At 39.7% G+C, this 17385-nt stretch overlaps 1 protein-coding gene across 1 annotated transcript in view; it reads right to left on the bottom strand.

Annotated features, from left to right (window-relative positions):
• Positions 1-16126, bottom strand: part of b4galnt4a (beta-1,4-N-acetyl-galactosaminyl transferase 4a) — a 95547-nt gene extending 79421 nt beyond the window's left edge. The window contains exon 1 of the mRNA XM_085915162.1: positions 14908-16126. Coding sequence (XP_085771288.1) covers positions 14908-15049 — 142 coding nt within the window. The 5' untranslated portion in view covers positions 15050-16126. The remainder of the gene's footprint in view (positions 1-14907) is intronic.
• Between the last annotated feature and the right edge of the window lie 1259 nt (positions 16127-17385).

Below are 17385 nucleotides of genomic sequence, written 5' to 3'. Positions count from 1 at the left end.
TATCTATCTATCTATCTATCTATCTATCTATCTATCTATCTATCTATCTATCTATCTATCTATCTATCTATCTATGGCATCCCTAAAGAAAATAAATCCTACACTTTTTTTGGTTCTTTTATCACAATTAATTTTAGGTTGCATTACCTGACATGTTTTGGCATGCCAAAAAAAAGTGATTGACAAGTGAAACAAAATGAACTTAGTAAACTAAAATAAATCCTAGCTTTGCCAGTCAACATAAACAAATCAAACCGTTTCGACAATGACATATAAATTAAAAAAAGCAGATGTTTTTTTTCTGCGGGATCACAAACTAATATCCACAAAAGCTTCATTAAGACATTAGTTCATTAGTTTGTGCATGACTCTTATTGCTCTTATATTTATCTTATTTTGAACATGACTTAACGGCCAGCATTTGTTCACATGGCCTCCTTAGTAATGATTAAACACCTAACTGCATTCTCCTCCCTTCATTTGAATTGTTATATGATGATCTTGCCTTTCATCACTAACAAGTACATTTGCGGAAAGGTTTGTAGAAAGTAACATTAATGAAAGTAATTAAAGAAAAAGTCTTCACCCCAGGAACATTTCCATATATAGCCACCAGCACACACTTACAGTCTAATTACATTCCTGCTGCAAATACATCTTGACGTTTGAACTTCCTGAAGGCCCAAGGAGTTAACACATGATTGCGTGCAGCAACGACATGGCCACACTGCCCCCGAAGCCCTCCTGACACCCCAATCTACCAATCAGTGATTCATGGCTATTATAAAAAGAAATTCCGCCAGGAATCCTGGGAGAGACAGAGGGAGGAGAGTCTTTTACCAGAAAAGAAAATGTACAGCACAATGGTGTGGAATTGCCCACTGGCCAATTTCGTGTGCTATTATTACTTTTTCAAAACAATCTAGTTTTAGCTTTACTCTAATATTTATACTGCATTTTAACCTACCTTTTTTTCCACTGATGTAACAATCTAATTTTATGATGTGTTTTCTTTGCCATTGTTATTCGGTGAAGAAATTTGATTTAGCAATGTCTTAATGTAGTTTGGGGGACAGATCAGGTGAGGATTTCGAGCTCGGTTGTGCAGGTGATGATATTGTTGTGGCTCATGCACAGGTCATTTTTCATCTATCTATTATCTGAACCGCTTATCCTCATGAGGGTTGTCGTGCTGCGATACTGGTATTTTAAAAAACATCTCAATATATGCTTAAAGCGTATAGCTTTATTCATGGGCAGAATAAAACATATTTAACAATACACAGAACATTTTCCATTCCAGGGAGATATGTTTGGTTTATTTTTGGAGCTGACAGAGCTGTTATTTAACATTGGGGACATTCAAATCCCAGTGGAGGGGAGCGTCTACTTGATATGAAGGACATGTTGATGTTGCTGAGGGCAGCAAAGAGTTGTCTTGAGCCCACGAAACCAAATTGTCAGAAATTTTCTGTCAAGTGCAAGTTTGTGTGTGTGTGTGCGTGTGTGTGTGTGTGCGTGCGTGCGTGCGTGCGTGCGTGCGTGCGTGCGTGCGTGCGTGCGTGTGTGTGTGTGTGCGTGCATGGGGGTGTGTGTGTGTGCGCGTGCTCGTGTGATTTGCCGACTTATACGCAACTGCGAGTCAAGATGCTGACAGGTGAACGCCACAGTGGACTTTAGGTGGTTTTACTGTCATGTGTATGACTGCTTGAGTGCAAAGAATAACACGCACACACAAATACACAAGCTGACTTCATTTGTACCAAACTTGACTGAAGTTCAGCACATCAATGCTATGCTTTCACAAGTTTCTTTACGAGTAGCTGACATCATTACCAGGAATATAAAAAGACCATGTTTGTGGTCGAGAAACATGAACACGTTCTGGTTGAAAAGCAATTGCTCGCCATTTTGCAATGTCATATGGTATTACACATCAAGCCCCTTTTTAAAACTCATTTCAAGTGACAACTAAACCCTGATAATGCGCCATTTCCTTTTTTTGTCTCTTTCCTCCCAAATGCAATTTGGTGGACACATCTGAGTGCTTCCGAGTTCTAAAGCAGCTGAAATGGGCCATATTCACACGAGAAATTATGGGTGCATGTGATCCCCCCACAGGTGCAGATTGACACTTCTCCGGAAGGAATGGAATAAAGGCAGCAAATAATCATTCCCTTGTAGCCTATGAATGAGCAGAAAGAGCTTGAATGAGAGGGGTGTGCCAGCGAGTGCGGGTATCAGTGGGGGTACAATCCAGGGGGAGTGGGGCCTGCATTCAGCACAAGTGTGAAATTCTGCATCACCATTGCAAGCATGGCATAGTGTGTAAAAGGTAGGAAACAACATAGTGGGGAGAAGAAAAAAAAAAAAAGAGCACGCAAACCACAGGTTGAGAAGCCATCGGAATACAACTGATAAATTCTTCTTTAAAAAACGACAGAAGATTACATTAAGTTAGTTTTTGTTGGCGATTTGACTCTTTCTTGATGCTAAATGAAGTCAAGTTAAAAAAAAACATACTTAGACTTAATGTGTCTCTATGGAAATTATACATTCGTCCGTCACATTATATTTGTTGGAATAATTTAGCGGTGAAGCCTTGGCCTGCCAGAACCGGGGCCTTATATTTTATGTGTTGAACTCCTTTTCGTTGAACTAACTTCTTCTTGTCTAGTTCCGGGAATGTCCTTTGACCCCCAATCAGGTTTATGTATCCTTCCTGTCCTTCTCTTATCTGTTTTGTTTCTGTAAGAGGTCTTCACTAGCAATGAGCAGAGCTCCTTTGCACAGGTGAAATGTTATTTGTTTAGTTCAAAGGAACTTCATCCCTTTTAGTTAACTGTAGCTTTGATTCATAGATTGTTGTTGATCAGAACTGTTTTTCTTTGTTAAGTTTGAAGTAGTTGCATATAAGTTATCCCATATTTACTCCATGTTTCTTTAAGGAACTGCATACCAGTTACCTCACATTTACTTCATGTGTGTTAAAGTGTCTAGTTACTCATTATTATTCTGTGTCGTGTTAGAAGATACACTTAACAAAGGTTTAGTTGCATTGTTCCACAGGAAAGCGGCATTCAACGTGCTTCAAGTTATCTGATCACAGTCGAGGACGAGTCAGCCAACCATGGAGAAGACAGCCGGTTGAAGAAACAGGACAGACTCTGCAATTCCAGTGTTGGGGTCACGGGCCGACAATTAAATGCTGAATCACGCCACACTACATTCTTTAGATAGGCAGCGTCGCTACAGGTCCAAACCCCCTCCCTTTAGTGTAGCAACGCCTCGGTAACCAGGGCAACCAAAACATTAAGAAGAGGAGTACGCAGAGTAAGGACTTCGAATTGATGGAGATTGTAACTGAGTTTCCTTTCTCTATCGTTCTCCTCGCGAGTAAGCCTATCCTGGTTGTCTTCTCCTCTTTGTTCCAGCGTCTCATTTAATGTCTGATCGTACTTAGACCTGACAATATTGTCTCTGAAAGTAAAATTATTTCATACAAATCAGTTTCCTTGAACAGCAATGTTTAGAAATCCTTGTGTCGTGATGAGTTCATAGAATTTATTCAAAATGTTTAATCATCCACCCACATTCTTGGAAGATACTCTGGATAATCTACCAACAGTATTATCACCATCACTTTAGTGCTTTTACTCACCCTGAATCACAAAAAGCGAATCACAACATTTATGTGATGTAAAGAGCAAATTGCAAAAAGATGGAGCTCAGCCTCATATCTTGGTCTGTTTCCTCATGTTTTGGTTGTTTTTCCACCCTTTTTCATTTATCGTTGTAATAAATTGGCACGAGTGGCTGTGCATCGTCTCAAACATGCTACCAACTAAAGGCACCTGCATATTATCAGCGTTGCCTCCTGTGAAACAAACCACTCTGTAAACACGGTTGTGATAACCGCTTTCCACTGTTGCTATCTCAAAAGCTCTCTGTTGTTTTCACGTCGATAGAATCAAATGTAATCTCCGGGGCTACTCAGTGTGCCCGCATGACTAATTTTTAAAAATGATTTTCTCCCATTCAATTAGCAATCCAACAGCTGATTCTGCCTACCAAGGTAAATTTATTTTTTAACTGGCTGCCATATTTATTTATTTTTTCTAATCAGAGCTGGTCCTGAAAGCAGTAATACCGTTGCTTTCCTTTTGGGACAATCAACACCTCTGCTGAGAATGGAGGAAATGAAAGCACTTTTGTAAATAACGATTTCTATGCCCATTACTTCACGCACATATGCTGAATCATGACTCTTTAGGAAATAACTTTTATTGTGCCAAAGGGGTGATTGAAAACAGGAAAATGTTGTTTTTCTTTTTAACATAGACTATAAACGCTAAAGCTTGCCATAGAGGAAGATATTAATTTGTATACTCCAATAATATCACTAATATTCTGTAAACTGAAAACTATTTGAGAGCGAATGAATGCATCTTTCGATTGTAGCGAGGGTTTCTATTTCATTTGACCTCAGCCGCTTCAAGCTTCAATCACTCAAACAACCAATCAAGTCCACAAAATCAGCAGAATTCCCAGTGATCAACAAATTTGAAAGCAGCGGTGTCGTTTACAGCCTGGATCGACCAGACAGTCACTAATAACACACCTTTTATTGCAATCAGGGAAATTTAAGCAGTAATCATCACTCATAAGCAGTAACTACAAACAAATGATACAAACTGATGACGTTTGAGCATCTTGAGTACAAATATTCAAAATACTCTGCCTTTGCACAGAGAATCATTGAGAAGAGTTGTAAATCATGGCTGATAGAGAGCTGACAAATCCAATCCGTCTACAATTACAGGATCATCAGCACCAACTTTTCCCTAGAATACAATCGCTGATATAAACTACCTGGCTCATTGCAATGTACTGTTCACGGGTTTGTCACAGTGCAAGAACATGCCAGAATGATGTCAAAGAACTAGCAGCCAGCGAGGCCAACTACAGTGTGACGTTGTGACCTCATGTCTCCTGTGCCTGAGCCAAAAAAACATGCACTTGAACACACCACAGCAGATGGTTGACTCCCATGTCCAGTGCATTCTACGCCAGCATGAGAGGAAATAAATCTGTGCCAAAGGGATGTGGACATTTTGTTCATCAAAAGGAACACAAATATTTTCAAGGCAGTCATTTTGGTTTTCATCAATATACTTCCTAATTTCTATGACTTAGTTTTCTGTCTTTGAAAGAGTACTGCTCTTTGTTCCTAAATAAAAGTGAAAATAATTACAAATGTAAAATGACAATGAATATAGTAGTAGTGCAAAACAAATATTCAGAGGAGATCCATCAATTTACTAAAAATATACAAAGCACTGGAATAATACAAAGAAAGATTTTTTTTTTTTAATACTGCCTGCCAAGTTCATGTACTGTATTTGCTTCATCATGACCCTCCTTTTTCTGTTGGTTGCTAAGAGCAGCTTGACTGGACCACTAGATAACCTCTCAAAATATTTTGTTTTCTACCAATTATGTTTGGGTATCTGTGAGAACCATTAAATATCTGAGTGGAGTTGTAGAAGATATAAAAGAGGCCAGTACGGGTTTTGGAATTTTCATCTACTATGATATTGAACCTGATCTTGACATTCAGTGTGCGCAAGGGAAGCAAAACCTGTATGCACAAGCACACACACAAACATGCGAGTCACATTCAGCTCGTCTTTTGTCCTTTGACGAAATGGATGGAGAAATGCTGTAATGTGGCAGTTCAACAGAGAAAATTCAACAGACGAATAGGCATGATTCATGTTTGGGTTGCCTTCCTGTGAGACTTGGCAACTCCTACCCAGATCTAATCCAAAAGTAAATATTGTAGTCATAAAACAATACAGATGACAGAGCAACATCAAACAATTTAGATCAGAAATTCAAATTCAACAGGGTTTTGCTTTGGCACATCAGATGAAAACGTTCAAGGACAGGAGAACAGTTTATCCTCACAAGGGTCGCGTGCGAGCTGGAGCCGATCCCAGCTGACTTTGGGCAGTATGTGATGATTTAAAAATGTGAACACTGTTGAAATAATATTGTCTGTCTTACAATATCAAATGAAGCACACAGCAGGTAGATGTAAAATGATCTCATTTTGATTCAGCCCGGACAACAGAATCTATGACGGCAAATAAAAAACGTAAAAGGGAATGTAAATATTTTTAAAAAGGGGAAAACTCCAGGATTTGGAATACAACAGCCATGTTACGGTCTATGGAATTCCTCACATCATGCTGACTTTTTTGTATGAGGACTGGTCAAAGAAAACTCTGCAAAGCTGATTCCAAAACGCAGCCTTGCCTCAAACAGACACGACTTTTTTCTCGATTAACCACTAGCAAAGAAAGTTCATTGAGAGCAATGGGAAGCACATAGATTTGGACTTTTTGGGTGATTGATTGAAATCCACCAAGCTGTGAATTGCTTACAGAAGAGCAACACCAGAGCTGATACCGCCCGAAGCTGCACACAGACCCCATGAAAGAAAATCCCCCCGCAAAGGTAAGGAGTAAAGCTAAAGTACAGGGAAGCTGACAAATCCTGACAGGACCAGGATCATGCCCGTCCGCAGTCAATACGATTACCACAATTCTGCCTCACTGACATTTCTCACCTCCTCTCTCACTCTGGCGTTCTTTCTCAGCTCCTACACTTTCTGCATAGTAATGAACACCCAACTCCTCTGGATCCATCAGCAGGGTCAGTTTGAATTGTGCAAGTTTTAGGAGTTTTGTCAAATTGGTTTTACAGTAGTTTTTCCTTGATCATATATATATATATTTTATTTATTTTTTTTTTTATACTTGTTTTGATTTTAATATTGTTTTTTTATTCTTCGTATTACAGTAGGGCGTTTAGTATCTATAGCTCCCTAAATTACTTATGCTAATTATGTAAAAACATGCAATAATTAATCTGGTCTGAAGTTTTAGCAAACAAGCACATGTATTGTGTTCCACTGCTATAATCCAGTGAATACAAATTCATACAACAGTTACTGTAAATATGAAGCTGCCAACAAAACACAGGTTCGTGCTTTGTCATTGTCAAAAATGTGCTGTAATGCTACATTGGCTCTTGACATAATCCAATCTCTTTGGACACTTTTGACACTTCAATGGCATTAAACCTAGTTGTGGTGAACAATGCTGTGGTACATTCAAGTTGTGTTTTGAGGGTGAAGGATTTCTAGTCATCACATATGTGTTTGTGCAAACTGTCAAAAAATTAACAGTACATTTTTTTCTATTTTTCATTTTGCTTTAGGTGTTTCATTTACATCATTGCACTAAAATGACCTTACCTTGTCATTGAGCCAGTACACCAAGCTAACAAGCTCTAAATCTGTGGAGATTAGAATAACACATAAAGTAAAAGCATCATCGAAAATCTGGAAATGTTTCCCCTTTACAATAAGATCACAAGCTTATATTTTAAAGGGGGTGCACTGCATGCTGCATTCCTGTTATCATCTTTGATGTTACTGTTAGCTGCTTCAATAAAATATACAGCCTCTTATATAACACCACACAGCAATGAGCCCTATTTGCCAGTACAAAATTATTATTTAGCAGTACATGAATTACAGCTCATGTCACGTTAATAACGAAGCCATTTGAAAAGATGTATTTCATTCCAACCAAGACTAATTGACCCCTACCGTGCGACATCATAAGATAGTTGTCTACCCCAGGAAAAGGCCAAAAACAATGCTTTTGCATGACAAGACTTCTCGAGGGTACTGCTTACATCAGTTCCTTTTTCGGAATATGGCTTTGCATGTACACATGTACCACCAAGAGTTAGCTACCGGTATATCCTCTCTTGACGCATCGTGTGTGACGGTCATCGTCAGCGCTGTTCTACTCCCTGGGTGCAGGGCGCCTGTCAGCAAGCACGGAGTGCCAACGTTCAGCTGCTTCCTCTACCGCTCACCCAAATACTGAGGCCAAAGTGCCGAAGGACAGAAAAGGGTAGCGAAGCGCACAAAATAAGAAATAAAACATTTACTCCCAAAAGGTAAAACTGCTTTCTTATGGATGGTTTATTCACCAGGCTGGGACCAAAATCCATTTTCAAAGTTTAACACATGCTGTGCTAGTTCATACACTTTTCACTTAACCACCCATTCAAATACTGGCCTAATGATATATATTTGTGAAATGCAGTAGTATGACCATAATATGTGCACCAGAGCAAGAAAGTAAACAACAAAGACATGGGAGACCCGGTTTCTTGTTCTTGTTGGACTAAAGATGGAAAGAAAATGTCAGTTGTTGGTCCCCTGGATTTCCATTCTTATGGGATGCCATCAGTAGTCAGTGATGTGACTCCACAATGCTGGAAGCACGGGATTTTGACAACTCAGTCTCAGTATGCCAACACATTTAGATTACGGAAGAAATCGGGTCTAAGGCTACGATTGATTGTTTCATGTCATGATTCATATTAAGGGGGGGGGGGGGAATGCATATAAATAGCACACAATTCCTCTTAATCCCGAGCTTGTCTCCACTTGAGCCAGGCAGCTCAGCTACCCAAGTACGGGAAATGAGTTTCCTTCATCCTCACATTAGAATCACCAACAGAGATATTTATTGTGTGGGTCATATAATTTATTGGTGAGTCTATGACAGGCCTCACTAAGTACTACAGGGCTTTAATCCAATCAAACATTGGACAAACTCCCTCATGGTGACTCTTATGAAAGTGACCTTTTAACCAAATCAGACCTTTAAGATTTCAGCTGCTTCTGATTGAATTACTGTACCATATTATAATACATTTTCTATCATCTGTCCTTAATATCTGACTCCAAAGGATTTGATTGAGGTTCTCGTGATCCACATCTGTCATTTTTCTATTTCATGCAACGATGTATTTTTCTGAACGTTCAGTGGAGAGTGTGAACTCGTCAGCTAAAAGCTCAGTGGAAATTAGTTGGAAACGTGACAAATAGCTTTAGTCTAATTAATTGTAGGCCACAAGGAAAAAAAAAAAAATCACAATTTTGTCACTTGAACCATGTATCCTAACGATTTCAAACCCATGAGAAGCTTATCCAAAATATAAGACGTGATTTTCCAGGAAATTACTCTTCACTTAGAACTTCAGTTGTTTTCTTCTGTTCTCCTCTCTCCAATTTGCCACTGTTCTTTTTCATCACATGGAAACTAGATTCCATCTCTTTTAAGAGAGTCACTTTCTTGGAACACTGGAGCGCTTCCAGTGGTTCTCAACATTCCTTAGACAACTATTCCACCCAATCAGCTTTGTATTGGATCAAATTATTCCTTTCCTAATAAGGAATATGTCTTAAGTTTACTTTTCTCAAAGCAAAGGCCACACTCCACAATAACTGACCTCCTTAACATGAAAAGTGCATCTGCTGTGGCATTAAAAGACCCATTTGAACAAAATATAAGTTTGGAACATTTGTATTTGAATATGTATATGCAACCAGGATAAGACCTTCTCAAGGAAACCAATTTGTTTTCAATTACCATCATCACTCTCATGTTGATCATTGGTTGGAAAACAATTACATAGTTGACCAACTTTGCAGGTAATTCTATTTCCTGTGTCATACACCTGGCCATTAAATCAATCAGTTCAAGTGTAAAACCAAAACAAAAGTGCATGAATAATTCCCATCACTGGGCATGTGAGATATTTACCAACCCTGACAACAGATATGTGTTTGTGGCTCAAGAGAAAACATTTGTTCTGCTCACCTCTGGTGTTATAGCAGCTGGAGTAACTGTCATGGAGGTGAGAACTGTCATTCATATTTCATATCAACAGGCAGAAATGTTTTGAAAGATATATTAATCATCAGTTTCATCTTTAGGTTTAATAAGTAGCTTCTGTGCAGGAGTTGTGGGATCAGCATATTCAACATGATTACAGGATGAGTTGGAGTAACTGTATTAAGGATTTAATTTGGGATTCAACAAACACAGAGGTAAAGCTGACCAACATGAGAGCCACAAGAGCTAAAATTAGGAAAGGTGACATCAGAGGGCATGGTTGCCATGACAGCAAGGCAGCCAGCAGATATTGCTGTTGCAATGCAACTTAAAGTACATCCATTTTAGTTTTTGAACGATGCATACTTTTGTGTGAATAAGATATTTGTAAATCAGCTTTATACTGATATGCCAAATACAGCGACATTTTATTGTAGATTTCATGATGCTCGATAAAATCTATCTCAGCTGTGGCGAAAGAAATAACCTTCCAGTATGTTTCTTCCTGCACAACCAAGCAGATTTTATTTGTGTTTAAGAAGTCACGTTTTACGATATAAGATATTTCACAACATAGTGAAGTCGGTTTGCATTTATGCGTGTTAACTTCTATATGTGATGCTTAATCAATGGAAGCCTGTATGAGGCATTCACAACCACCCTCCTCCTCCTCCTCCTCCTCCTCCTCCTCAGAAGACCTGTTGATGCTTGAAGACAGGGGGGCTGTTGTGCAGCTGGGTGGTCACATAAATGTGCCACTCATCTAATATGCACTGCTGTGCTGCCTGCCAACACATTCCTCATTTAAATTCTGATTAAATAGAAGGTCGGTGGAGCTAGCGTACATTCGGAAAGCTATGTTGATATACTTAAAAGGCTTCTCCAGTCTAAATAGATTGGAGGGTATTTTTTTTTTTTTTTTTTTACGAAAATAGACAAAAATGCAAAGGGCCCTTTTTGAAAGTGCTCAGTACTAAAATTTCAACGGATTTTATTCACGTTAAATACGTAGTAGATTTTGTAAGACGGGTAAAAGCTTGTGCTGAACATGACTTGTGAATTTTCATGACTAAAATGTAACAAATTATCCGAACCAAGGAAAAATGTATACTGTCTATTCATTTCCTAGTGCTTGTCCTCATTGGGGTCAATGTTGTGCTGGAGCCAGTCCAAAATGACCTTGGTCAAAAGGCAGATTGGTGGTGAGCCAGTTGCAGGGCACATCTAGACAAACAACATTAACACTTAACATGATTTTTTTTTCGTCTTTAATTAACCTAACAAGGATGTCTTTAGGGTGTGGGAGGGCAATAAAACTCACAGGAACACAGTGAGAGATGCAAACTAGAGTGCCAAAGCCGAGATTCAAACCTTTGATTTTATGGATTATTGGATCCAAAGGGGTGTATTCCATAAACCTTGCTTTAAAAAAAATAAAACATTAGTTTTAATAACCTTGAATCATTTTCATTTCTAAAAGCGAAATAAAAATGTGTCGCGTGTAGTCCACATTTAAAAAACTGTTTGAAAAAGAGAGAACACTTTAAAAGCTATTACGCCCACCTAAAAAAAATATGATGAAGACAAAAATATGAAGCCATCTTACATGTATGTTAACTTAGGGTAGGATATACACACTCAGTTTGTTTTGAGTAAAAAGGTTCGCCTTGAAAATGTAATTGGCAAAGAGCAAGAAGGCTTCCTCTCAAAGTTCTGGGATATGTTGTTGACTAAACTTAGCTGCAATTCAGCACATGGGTGATTTGTGAATCACTTCAGACTGTGAACAAAAACAAGCACCTCAAACATGTTTTTTTTCCCCCTCCAAATACGTCACAGTGACACACTGGGCAAGTTTAAATCATATCAATTACATAGCAATTATATTCCTGGGCTTGGTATAATTTTCTTGAAAGGAACTAAAACGACGTGCTGCTAGACAACCACAATTCATTCCACCACTGAATGTCAGTAAACTAATTACTATAATGTAGGAATAATGCTGTTGAAATTTATTTTAGCTCTCATTGTGTTTGTGTTTACTTAAACAGGTCCAGAGTTCACTAAGAAAGTCATGAGTATATTGAGACAATGTCATGGTTATTTTAGAATTCATACTCATTTTCTTGTGTAAAATGGGCTGAGTAAGGGTTGCGAAAACGCCAAGCTCCAGTCCATCGACTCCTCAGACACAAAGTGTGCAGATTCACAATTAACGGATGTGAAGTTGTGACTTCTATGTTCAAATAAGAGAAAAGGAAGTTTATTTTTTTTTCCCCTTGCCAAATCAGGCACCAATGAATACTTATGTGGAGGGACTGCAAAACAGCTCGATATGAATATTTACACACTTCTTATAGGTCCATTCTCCATAATGGCTACATTTCACTTAAGAAACCAGTTGGTGCAAGAGGGGACATGTTATTCGTAAGAGGTTAAGTGAGTTGACCTGTTCAGATGCCAGCTTAATGGAAGGCAATAAATTAGACACACACCGACCTGCAGTGCAAGGATAGCTTCCGCCATTGACAGCCGGTTTCACGAGCATTTCAAGAGGACGTTGGGCTTTATTGTTCACAACGAGATAATGATTTACCTTCAAATGTAGAACTTTTTCCATTGGTACCTTGCACTACACACATTACATTCTGAATCCGGAGCCAACTATAAAACATCTCATTTCTTCAACAACTCTCTTTTTTTAAAACTTCTTAAGCTCCTTGTCTTCCAAGCAAAAGGTTTGCTATATTTGAATACGACAATCGCTCATACTTCTTGGCTGCAATTATTTTTAAATACAGCATAGTCAGCCATTGGGGCAGGCGCTCGTGATCACAAGTAACACAGGGAAATGATTGTGTGTGTGTGTGTGTGTGTGTGTGTGTGTGTGTGTGTGTGTGTGTGTGTGTGTGTGTGTGTGTGTGTGTGTCCACTCAAGGACATCTTAATCATCATGTATCACTTTACACCAACACCTGCACTAGATAGTCTTCCATGTTAAATGCGTAATGGGATCGGGTACATTATACATTTATGATTAACCCGTGGCAGCAGGCTCCAATCTACACTGAATGATCTTAATCATTCCTCAGTCAAAAGAACCAGCAGGGTAATGATGGACCATTCATACTCGCATGGTCTCCCACGTTGAATGGCATGCTTGCTGCAGTGACCGGCATCATAAAACCTGTGATTATTTTGTTTCAAGAGTCAGCGAGTTTTTGTTTGCTATTTGATGGGGGGGGGGGGGTCATTTATGATACATGCGTCCTCCTCCTGAGCTTCATCTGATAACTGTGTGATGCAGGCTTGTCAAAAATCTATTCACTGAATAACTGTGGTGAATTTTGGCAACACCTGCAATCCATTCTCTATAATCCTAACATTCTTGCCTCCATGATTAGGCTTTTTTTTTTTTTGCTTTCACCCTGCTTCCCTTTTCTATGGCACACTTGGCACAGCTATTAATTGATTTTAGTTAAAGCCAAAACCTTCAGTAGGAGCAGCCGGTATGGTTTGTGCATGTGCACGATGACATTCACACATAACGTAATTGAACAGACATAGAACACATCTGTGTTAAGTCATAGCCATTCTAATTGCCCAAGGTGCAGCTGTGCTAACCACCGCTGTTTACATACCACCCAATGCTAACACGAACGTAATACCTTCTGATGCAATAGAACCTCTGACCACAACCATCCCCACAAAACTCAAGGATGCGCCTGTTCAACTCCAAGACTGTGAAGTCCCTTTTGCACACAAGGTCGCTCTTCTAGCCTGCATAGAGTTCTGCAGTCGGATTCTAATTGTAGACAAATACAGAAGCAACCAAAACAATCAAAGACAAAACTGTACAGGGTAGCCAGAAGTGAACTAAAAACAGGAAGGACCAGGAAAGTCAAATCTGACTACAGGTAGCAGATTGCCAAGCAGCTTCTTCAACAGCAACCCCAGTTTGTTGTGGCATGAGAGCCAGCAGATCACCATCTTTAGGGGGTAGACAAACACCATGCCGCACTGGCTGAGGAGCTGAAAACATTGTTTACACTCTGAGGTCCCACCCCAGTGGTCTTCACCACCACCACAACCAATCTCTTAGGTATAGGAGGTGAAACAGACATACTGTAGAAGTGAGCAGGTGTGATCATGCGCTTAGAATGTTGAATGCACACGAGATCCCTATGTGCCATTGTGTAGCAAGAATTAGAGCAGTGGATGACGAAAGCAAAAGAAGGTGTGTTTTTTTCGTCGCCGCCTTTCCACAATAGTCAGCTGGGATGTGCGCCAGCTCACGCACATCCCAAATGAGCATAGTTGGTGTAGGAAATGTGGTGTAGAACTGCACTGAATTACACTGATGTATTTTTGGCTGCAATAAAAGCCACTGTCAGCTCCACCCAACCAACATGGTGAATCTTGAGTATTCACACAATATTCTGCACTGGAAAAAAAATGCATGATACAGCAATCTTTGCCTCTGTATATTTCTCCACCGATTTAAAGTATTTAAACTTGAACATATTCACCACATTCAAGACATCCAGGCAACTATTTCCCACATGACCCAAATCCCCACTTTTTCCAGATTGCACAATTTCCCCATCAAACTGTTTAGCTCTTTCAGAGCTCTTGGGAACTCTTTTCTACCAATAATTTCCACACTATTCAGAATAGAATTTGTTCATTAAATTAATTAAAATTAAATAATTTACATATTTACCTCCTCCCATATTTGTTGACTAATTCAAACCAAGCCAACTTCAAAACAGTCAGCTCATTCAGGAAATATTAGAAACTGTGTATGAAATTACCCAATTTTACAAATGTGAAATCCCCAAATTACAGGGTTTTTGCAAATGTACCCCCTACTTCCGCATTTTGGGAGCATCTCATATGTTCAAGTCAAGTTTCCCGTAATCCATATCAACAATGCAAATAATTCCACAGCACTTAATTTCACGGCAGCTCTTTATTACTCACAATTTCTACAAAATAATAAAGCAAAAATTGCATTGTTTAGCGTTGTGCTTTTCATTTTATTTTTTCCCAAAATTGGGCAAGAGTTTGTGTTTTTAGAAAAAGAAAAAAAAAACACTTTGTGAGGACCGCTCTTGCACATCTGACTCGATCGTACCTTTCCCGTAGTTAAAGTGGAGTTTGATGGTCTTGGCCTGGTGTATATGCAGGTAGGTGAACCACACAGCGGAGGTGAGCAGCACCAGTAGCAGCAGCAGTTTAAACTGCTTCCGGATCTTCTTCACGGGGAAGCGCAACATCCTCGCTCCAACATCCTCCGGGGGGCAGCCCGAGAGAGAGAGAGAGTCACAAGGGGATCCAGAGGAGAGTGTAGATGGGCTCAGGCGCGATGTCCACTCTACACTATTTCCTTCATCGTGGGAACAATATAGTAGAGTCGTGGTCTCATTTCCCCCCCCCTGCGTTGACAGCGCTATATGAGATCACGCAAGGCTTGCAACCACGCCTGCAGCTCTCATGTTGCAAAGCCCCACGACCTTGCGTGGGCCAACGGGGGAAAAGGCAGCTGGTTAAAAGCCGCTAAATTCGCTTTAAGAGTGTGACCCTGGGAACAAAATAGCAGTCTGGCGATAATCTACGCAAATCCCCCCCCCGGTGGCTCAAGCGTTCACTGGTGATTGCAGGATCATCTGTGAGGAAATGTCACGGAGCGGACGACAGTTTGATGCCATACACTTGCAGAGCATATGTCCCACGTCGTTGGAGTCAAAGGAGAAGGTAACCAAATGAGGAAGAGGTGTCAACATGTCACAGCTCCATCTTGAGTGAGGAAAGCTTGTGAAAGTGAGACCGAAGCACGGGAGCGCCTTTTTATTCAAGTCCCGTGAGAGGAGGGGCACTCAGCTGTCACCGCGCCCGGCTCCAAGCTCAACACTTTACACATGCACCACAACAACTGGGCATGTGCCATCGCGTTTCAAGCAAAACATTCAATTGTCCGATTTAAAATCCATCATGAAAATTGCATGATGCTCCAACGAGTTCCATATTCCACGGCAGGTGCATTTCACCCATGACTGTAACGGCACCTGTGTTTTCCCCTTGAGATGATAATAAAGGACGAACATCAGCGCTGGAGAATGGAATAAAAAAAAAATGATTTAGAGCTACTGTAGACGTGTCGCGTCTTTTCAGGGTAAAATGTCATGAAGCGGGTACAGCGTCGTCCAAATCCGCGAGCCACGGCGTGTCGCAAAAAAAAAATGGACAAGCTTCGTGAAGGGTGAAACGATCGCAAATAAGCTCTGCAAACTAAATGCAGCGCGGTTTGGTTTAGTTTTAATAAAGCGCGTTAACGTATCCGCTTTAAGCTCGGGACGCCCATCAATTGAGCATCTGAAAGGTGCAGAGCAACCTACCCTGGGAAGATAAAGAGTGACGCGTCCAACAGCCAATTAAAACGGGGAAAATTGATCAAAGGGGGAGGAGTTATATGATCACTCATCACCCCGATTGTTTTTTGTTCGTTTTCTTATACTAATGTGGTTCGTGATCCAATAACTGAGCGAGATGCATGAAACCGTTTCATTTAAACGAATTCAGACAACAGTGCATGCAGATCTCTAATTCATTCAAATTCACTTGTGAAATGTTTCAATATGTTTGTCTCCATGATTTAAGAAATGAAATATTCAACCTTTTATTAAGTATAACGTGTAGATTATATCACACTTTTATTTCACTTTTTTTTTTTATATATAAACACAAATATTTGCCATTATAGTATGCTTTAGCAATTTAAGCAACGGCTAAAAATATTACTCCACTTTGCGACTAATTAAGCTACTCGTTGAAGGTAATTAATTACAAGGTAGCGAGCGTGGGGGGTGAGTGGAAGGCAAAACTCAAGCGGATGCTCTCAGGTTATACGTGCACTGCTGCCTCCCTCTGGCTAAAAACTGTTGTAAACGAGTAAATAAACTGAGCCAGCACCTTGGGATCCAAAATTTCCACTTATGAGATTGCTCGTTTTTCTTGGCATATACACTATTCACAAAAGTTTAGGGGATTTCAACTTTCTCGTTGAACCTCAAATGCAGCGTAATCTTTCCAAGTGAAATTATTTGACCTTCTCTAAACTTTGGAATTTGGTAAATGGTAAATGTTTCAAGAGTTTTTGCACAACTTGGGTCAACAGGGAGGTGGCTTGCAAAAGTCACCACAGGTCTGTGACAAAGGAATATTAAAAAAAAAAAATCTTAAGATTTCCACTTCTATGCCTTTTCTGTGACATTTCTAGTCTCTCTGTATCTCTATCGCTTTCAACAGACTGATGACACTGTGACATCTTAAACCCAGTCGCAACTTCCCTCTTGGAACATCCTGAAAAAAAAAAAAAAAGTTTACTGCCTGTCAGAACTGTGTCCTTGGTACATTATAGTGAACCAGACAGATGTTATCAGGATAATGTGATAACTAGATTTAGTCAAGAAAGTTGACTTTTACAATGGATACATTGTGATCAACCTTTTCTAACTGACGCAGGAAATCATTTTGTCAATCCATTGTTCAAACCCCTTTTCGAAAACAGCATGTTGTGCAATAAGTGATAAAAACATTTATTGACAGATGCCTG

The sequence above is a fragment of the Syngnathus leptorhynchus genome, chromosome 6, assembly GCF_054491065.1.
Source record: "Syngnathus leptorhynchus isolate UIUO chromosome 6, UIUO_Slep, whole genome shotgun sequence".
NCBI classification, from domain to species: domain Eukaryota; kingdom Metazoa; phylum Chordata; class Actinopteri; order Syngnathiformes; family Syngnathidae; genus Syngnathus; species Syngnathus leptorhynchus.
The sequence above is the reverse complement of the archived record's forward strand: the minus strand, read 5'-3'. Positions and strand labels throughout refer to the sequence as shown.